Source organism: Neltuma alba, unplaced genomic scaffold, assembly GCF_004799145.2.
Source record: "Neltuma alba isolate B1F8T4 unplaced genomic scaffold, ASM479914v2 tig00006875_pilon, whole genome shotgun sequence".
In the NCBI taxonomy this organism is placed as follows: domain Eukaryota; kingdom Viridiplantae; phylum Streptophyta; class Magnoliopsida; order Fabales; family Fabaceae; genus Neltuma; species Neltuma alba.
In genome coordinates this window covers 46,302-53,649 of record NW_021634608.1, presented here as the reverse complement: position 1 = coordinate 53,649, position 7,348 = coordinate 46,302, and the positions used below count along the sequence as shown (strand labels likewise).

The following is a 7,348-nucleotide window of genomic DNA, read 5'->3' as shown; positions in this document are numbered from 1 at the left end:
AAACAAAAATTTCAACCACAGGGACACCGATCCAACCCTCTCTTTTGAGTTTTGACCAGTGTTGTGTCCATCAAAAACTTTAAATAATTCTCTAAAAGTTTTAAGTCTTCAGTCGTCTGATTGTTTCCAAGTTTCGGTCAACGGGATTTCCTAGCTAATGACCCAGAAACTGAAGAGTTATCACGAACTGCTTCACATTTCATCACACGCGCGCGCGCACACAATGAAATGGCTGAATAGGCAACCCCGTAACTCTTAATTTTAAAGATAAACACGTATAACTCACGTGCTTAATATAAAAATTAGATAACTAATTTAAAAAGATTAAAAGAAATAATTTAATTAGTTAATTATAATAAACATATGTTGACTTTTCTAAATTACTTTATTTGATCATGGACAATAAAATTATATATTAGTGATAACTTTATAATCAATAAGGATATTTTAGAAAAATTAGTATAAATTTAGGAGACAAAGTAAATTAAGACCTTATATTTATAATTAAATTAAAATTTCAATTAATTTTAATGTTAAGGACCCGAGGTGGGATAACGTTTTCAAATTTGAGGGGGAGCCCATGTTATCCATTAATTTGGAAACAACTCCATCTTGCTTTGCTGTCCATGGCAATTTTTTAAAAATTATTGTTATAAACCCACGTCAGTTCTTTAGTATAAACATTAGATAACTAATTTATATATATAACATATTAGTTAATTAAGTTAGTTAATTGTAATAAATATGTATTGACTTTTTTAAACTACAATATTTAATCAAGTGAATTGAAACAACCCCTAGCTAAAAACTTTATTAATATGTAAATCAATGAAAATACTTTAGGAAAAAATTTAAATCCATGAAACAAAATGAATTTATGTTTCTTATCTAGGACCAAGTCTTATTTTTCAATTAACTCTTATATTAAAAATGAAAAGTAGTAGCTAATACATTGGGAGGGAAAAAAATCAGCAATTGTTCCCTTAATCCTTTTTATAAGATTCTATTAATTAAATTACGCGACTTTAAAAAAGAGTTAAAATTAGTTAAAAACAACAAATATGTAAAAATTAGATGTGTTTTTTTTTTCAAGTATATCCTTATTTAATGAAAAAGCAAATAAAATAGAACAATACTAGTGATGATATAAAGGATGAAAGAGAATGAAACGTGAACATGAAGAGAGAGAATATAAAATTAATTAGGAATAAAATTAATAAAACCATATTTAATGTTCAGACAATCTTCAGTAGAATCTTATAAAAAGGACTAAATCAATTTAAATTTTAAGATCTTATAAATAGAACTGGAGGGAGTAATAAAAAATACGCTTAGTCTATGAGTGCACTGTATAAGTTGTATGGAGTCTACAAAAAATAAATCATATTGTCTGTGATATTTCTAGATAATGTGTAAGAAATTTATATTAATATAACTATACATATAGTAATATCCTCTATTTAAGTTCGAAATAGAGATCAAATGTTAAATTAATAGAATTTCTTATTAGCTGAATTGCATGCTGGTGGCCACGTTTTTCATATATAAAAATAGTGACTCTGATTTGTTCAGATAATAAATCTTGCAAGCAATCTATAAGCCTGTTTGGTATGATAGGACGTTCTGGGGTTCAAAAGTAAGGTTATAAGTATGATAAGCAAGTTTGTAAACTTGAAAGCTTTTCTTCACAATTTTTAACCAATTTGACTTGTAGATCAAAATTTATTACTTATGATTTATACAAAAGTGGTTTTTTGAAATTAAAAGATATTTTTACCTTTATATTTATATTGTTTTTATGCTTCTCTCTAAATATTTTTTGTGCTTCCCAATAAGTTTTTAGTTATTTATTTTAATATTCTCTTAAGATAAAATAATTTTTAATAGTTTTCATAATATTTTTAATTTTTAATATTATTTTTTTGTTTTATATTTATATAAATTATGTAGGTATATCATCCAATTAATTATATAATATTGTTTAGTTCAAAAATTTTCACATTACTATGATTTTTAATTTAAATATATTTTATTCATTAAATATAACTTCTTCCTATTATAATAAGTTAAAATTATTACATTTTGTAAGCTCATATTTTTAATCATTTTTGTTATTTAATAAAAATCATACTTATTTTGATTATTTTACAAACTAAATTTACTTATTCTATCCTACTCTAAACAATTTTTTTACTTTACAAATTAATTTTCATAAAAATCAATCCAAACATAAATCATATTATCCAATCTGATTTTTATCATCTAAAAATCAGATTAAAAATAAACTTTTTTTTTCTTTTTACCGTTAATCTTAAACTACCCTACGTCGATATCGATTTCACAAATGATGGCTAGAAACTGATAAATGCTTTAAAATTCGAATTCTTGTTCAGCGCTCAAAGACAAGGCCAACTAATGCTGGCTGTCCCTTTTTGCCAAAATAATCACGTTTGCCTGGTAGCCGACAAGACAACACAAATGGTGAAAAAGAGCCGTTCTTTCCTTGGGTCCCCACCTTCCCTGGATATTCCAATCCAATCCCTTTCCGGCTGTTCTCTTCGCTCTTCACTATTCACTCTCCAGTCTCCACTCTTCACACTACGCCCCTTCTTCTTCCTCCTACCTCTTTTGATAATGTAACAACTCAGAAAAAGAAAGCAGAAGCTTGCCGCAATTTCTCTTTGAAATTTGTCAACAATGGCTTTCTCTACTTCTCTATTGCTCCGCCTCCTCTGCGTTTGCTTTCTTTTGAGCTCGTCTTCTGCCCTGGACGCTTTTGTTTCCTACGACTTTGTTGTCTCTTACATTACTGCCTCTCCTCTTGGAGTCCCTCAACAGGTTCGTTTTCTGAGATCTAACATTCCCTTCTTATGATTTCACTTGCTATTTTTACTTCATCCTTTCAAGTGGGTGTTCTTACTTTTGCTTCAGTCTCACGGGATTCGCTCTGAACGTTCTAAAGTTTCAAACTTTACTTGTAGTTGCAGATCTGCATTGTGTGATTGTTGAAGTTGAACTTAGAGTGCCATTATGTCTGACCAAATTTTGCAGGTTATTGCTATCAACGACAAGTTTCCTGGTCCTACTATTAACGTGACCACAAATAACAATGTTGCAGTCAATGTTCGGAACAAGTTGGACGAGAGTCTCCTCATTCATTGGTACGAAACTGAACTTTAGCATCTGAATATGCTCACAAAACAAAATGCTGAGGAGCATTAGCTGAATTGATTTTTATGGATGAGACAGGTCTGGGATTCAGCAAAGGCGAACATCTTGGCAAGATGGAGTTCTTGGAACAAATTGCCCCATTCCTCCAAAGTGGAACTGGACATACCAGTTTCAGGTGAAGGATCAGATTGGAAGTTTCTTCTACTTTCCATCATTAAATTTTCAGAGAGCAGCTGGTGGATTTGGGGGTTTCATCATAAACAACAGAGCCGTCATTCCTATTCCTTTTGACACTCCACATAGTGACATTGTGATTTTCATTGGAGATTGGTATACTCGGAACCACCCGGTTAGTGTTGGCTGGTTTGCTCATTCATGCATTTATTTACCCGCTGATTACACACTGTGGCCTCTCTGTTTGTTACTGATTACTAGTGTGACGTTGAAATGTAGGATTTAAGGAAGGACCTTGATGCAGGAAAAGACCTTGGGATGCCTGATGGTGTTCTTATCAATGGAAAAGGCCCTTATAGATATAATGATACACTTGTTCCTGATGGCATTGATTATGAAACTATTGAAGTCCAACCTGGTGCGTTCTTGGAAGATATGTATTTTGAATCCTCTATTTTATGCCTCTCAATATCAGTCATTTGGTGAATGGAGTACTGGCTCAACATATGTGTGTGTGCTACTTGTGGTACTTAATATAAGAGCTAGTTGGGGGTTGAGTTTGGTCTTAAATATAAAACTTCAATTTACTTTGTCTCTCATTCTCCCCCCAGAATATCCCTGCTGATTTATGAGGTTCCCACACTAAAAGGTATTCTAATGCATATGATTAAATATAACAGTTTGAGGAGATCAACACACCTTTGTGACAAATATTCAACTTAACTGATTTTTTTAATGTTTCAAATTAGTTATCTAATTCTTATATTAAGGATTGGAGGAAGTATATAGTTAGGTCATTATGTAGTGTTGTTTTGTACTTGGAGTTTATATGTACCACTGTCTTCAGAGAGCAAGGTGAATTTAGTAATATCAACCATGTATTTAGCTTTGGGGAAAATGTAATTTACCTTTTTAATCTATAAGCAAAAACTTCTCACATTTTTAAAGCTAAAATATTCTTCTCTCAATAATCACCCTGAAGGATTTAAGCCCTTTTGTCCTTTTTCTGAGGTAATGCCTCTGTTAATGGGGTTACTGAGAATTGAGCAGGAGGGTTTAATTCCTGATTAATGATAGTTGATGGTGATTTTTTTTGGGTTTCAAATAATTTCATGATGCGTGCACAAATGATTTAAAGTTGACAACAGATAATTGCGATTTTCCCTTAATTTTTAACTGGCTGTGCTGCTTGAAGTTAAACTGACAACATCCCTGAATTATGAATGTATAACGGTAGGAGGGTTGGTAACTTGAAGTTACAACCTTATTGATGATTTTTTTGGGCCAAGATTGATTATTCAGTATGTTGAATGAGACACTCCGTTAATGTTGAACAGGAAAGACTTATAGGCTTCATGTCCACAATGTTGGAGTATCAACAAGTCTGAATTTCAGGATCCAGAGTCATAACCTACTTCTAGTAGAAACTGAGGGATCTTACACAGTGCAACAGAACTACACCAGCTTAGACATACATGTGGGACAATCTTATTCTTTTCTGCTAAGTACAGATCAGAATGCAAGTACTGATTACTACATTGTAGCAAGTGCCAGGTTTGTAAATGAATCACGGTGGCAAAGAGTTACCGGAGTTGCCATCCTTCACTATACCAATTCCAAGGGAAAAGCAGCTGGTCCTCTTCCAGATGCTCCGGATGATCAATTTGACAAAACATTCTCAATGAACCAGGCCAGATCCATCAGGTTTCTGAATGACTTAAAGTTTGATTAGCTGCATATGCCTCAAATCAGAGAACTACTTGAAAAAATTGCGTGAATTAAAGTTTAATGATCTTCTCATTTCATTTTAGTTTTCGTCTTTGATGTCATCCTCATGTTAAGCCAAGCCTCTTGGAAGAGATGAGTGATATGACATAATGTGAAACTGATGTGGCGTTAAGTGTCTTGTTTGATGACAATAAATCACAGCATGACAGCGTACCATACCATTCAAATTAACTACAACATCATACCATTATGGTGCTCTATCATGACAAAACTAGGCGATGAATAGACACTTACCAATCACATCAACTACCATGTCGCTCATCTCTTTCAAGTTTCAATAGGCTTAACAAGAAGACAATATTGATGGAAGACTAAAATGAGTCTTCAAACTTGAGAAGAACAAGATAAAACAAGGTGCATCTTTGAAGACTTGATTGTATATTGTTTTAAGAAATAGAAAATCATTATTGGTACTTACTTTCCAGAATTCTGTGATTATCTGGGCAGATGGAATGTATCAGCAAGTGGGGCTCGCCCAAATCCACAAGGATCTTTCAGATATGGTTCCATAAATGTGACTGATGTTTATGTGATAAGAAATAAGCCACCAGAAAAGATTAAGGGGAAACGGCGAGCTACGCTCAATGGAATCTCCTATGTCAATCCTTCCACTCCAATCAGGCTTGCTGACCAGTACAAATTGAAGGGAATCTACAAGCTTGATTTCCCCACCAAGCCCCTCGCAGGACCACCTCGCACAGAAACATCAATTATCAATGGAACTTACAGAGGATTCATGGAAATCATACTGCAGAACAACGACACCAAAATGCATACCTACCACTTGAGCGGATATGCATTTTTTGTTGTCGGGTATTCACAACCTTCAACTACCTACTTCATGTTTTCATTTGGTATCGTCCATTGGTGACAGAGTGTTTATAAAAGAGAAAAATGCATACTTTTTTTTCTCCCATATGCTGATAATAAATAACACTACAATTGTGAGATGGTGCAGGATGGATTATGGTGAGTGGTCTAATAATAGCAGAGGAACATATAATAAGTGGGATGGAATAGCTCGAACTACAACACAGGTTTTCTTCATCCTAGGCACTAAAGAGTTTTATGGATTTTGTGCAAGAGCATTATTATGATTCTCTACAAGTTTTGATCTTATATTTGTCTTCATGAAGGTATATCCTGGAGCATGGACAGCAATTTTAGTGTCTCTGGACAACGTGGGAGTTTGGAACCTGAGAACTGAGAATCTTGATTCATGGTATCTGGGTCAGGAAACCTATGTACGGGTTGTGAATTCTGAGCACACCAACAAGACTGAGTTGCCCGTTCCAGACAATGCCCTTTTCTGTGGCACCCTAAGTAAATTGCAGAAGTATGTCCCTATCAATCATTATGATCTCATTAATTTTCCAACTAGTTTTAAGTTTTAAAGTTTAGGAGTAAGTTCTGGTCTCTTTTTGCAAGATTCATGCGTAATTATTTATTTCTTCAATCATAGAGTATTTACTTTTCAAAGTTCCTGACTTGCTACTCGTCAGCGTCAGATCATACACACTTGTCTAACAAATTCTTTAAAGTTGTCAAGTTTCTTTTTGGCCAAAATTTTGTAGTGGAGTTGAATGTAAAGGTATTTGGTATTAGAGTAATAATATGATACCAATGCTTTGTTCTCAACTTCACCAACTTCACAGATTCTCAATAGCTGAAGTAGTATCTATGTTTGAGGGACCAAAAATGATGTCTCCTCTTTAATATTTTTCCCCCTCGTGCTAAAGTTTGAAACTTCGAATCTTTTGTTTCAGGCCACAAGACATTTCTTCCGCTCCATCATGTATCAATGAGAATAGCAGGAAGCTGTTCTTGGTTTGGCTGATATTTGTAAGCGGCTTATTCTTCGTTTTCCAGTGATCCTACTTTCTGGAGAATCCTTTTGGTGATGATTTTGGTTGAGTTTCTTGCAACTGAGTATGTCAGCGTTGTGGTAATTATGACTTTGTATTCATCTGGGGTTTCTTGATTGTGATTAGGACCTGGTTATTCTTTTAATGCCTGTAATTTAATTTAGGTCTCCATGACATACACTTTAATCAAATTATCATTAGTACATGCTCGCAAATGTGGTTTCAACTTCCAACTAATCAATGATCTCTTCGGATCTTCACAGGTTTGAAAATATCAGTGTATTTTAACTATGCGGGGTCAGTTATTAAACATAGACTCAGTGTATGAACTATGAAATAGTAATTACTTA

At 33.5% G+C, this 7,348-nt stretch overlaps 1 protein-coding gene across 1 annotated transcript; it reads left to right on the top strand.

The window, feature by feature from the left end:
* Window positions 1-2,581: 2,581 nt before the first annotated feature.
* Window positions 2,582-7,102, top strand: LOC114751362 (monocopper oxidase-like protein SKU5). The gene is made up of 9 exons (XM_028940045.1): window positions 2,582-2,838; window positions 3,052-3,161; window positions 3,250-3,520; window positions 3,625-3,763; window positions 4,683-5,049; window positions 5,581-5,946; window positions 6,092-6,170; window positions 6,270-6,469; window positions 6,900-7,102. The coding sequence occupies exons 1-9, from the start codon at window positions 2,698-2,700 to the stop codon at window positions 7,003-7,005; spliced, it is 1,779 nt and encodes a 592-aa protein (XP_028795878.1). The 5' UTR covers window positions 2,582-2,697; the 3' UTR covers window positions 7,006-7,102.
* The last annotated feature ends 246 nt before the right edge of the window (window positions 7,103-7,348 follow it).

Excerpts from the sequence above, each read along its gene's own strand:
- LOC114751362 (XM_028940045.1), top strand. The coding sequence starts at position 2,698 with ATGGCTTTCTCTACTTCTCTATTGCTCCGCCTCCTCTGCGTTTGCTTT. Across the intron at positions 5,050-5,580 it reads AACCAGGCCAGATCCATCAG|ATGGAATGTATCAGCAAGTG; the intron begins GTTTCTGAATGA and ends TTATCTGGGCAG. Across the intron at positions 6,171-6,269 it reads TAGCTCGAACTACAACACAG|GTATATCCTGGAGCATGGAC; the intron begins GTTTTCTTCATC and ends GTCTTCATGAAG.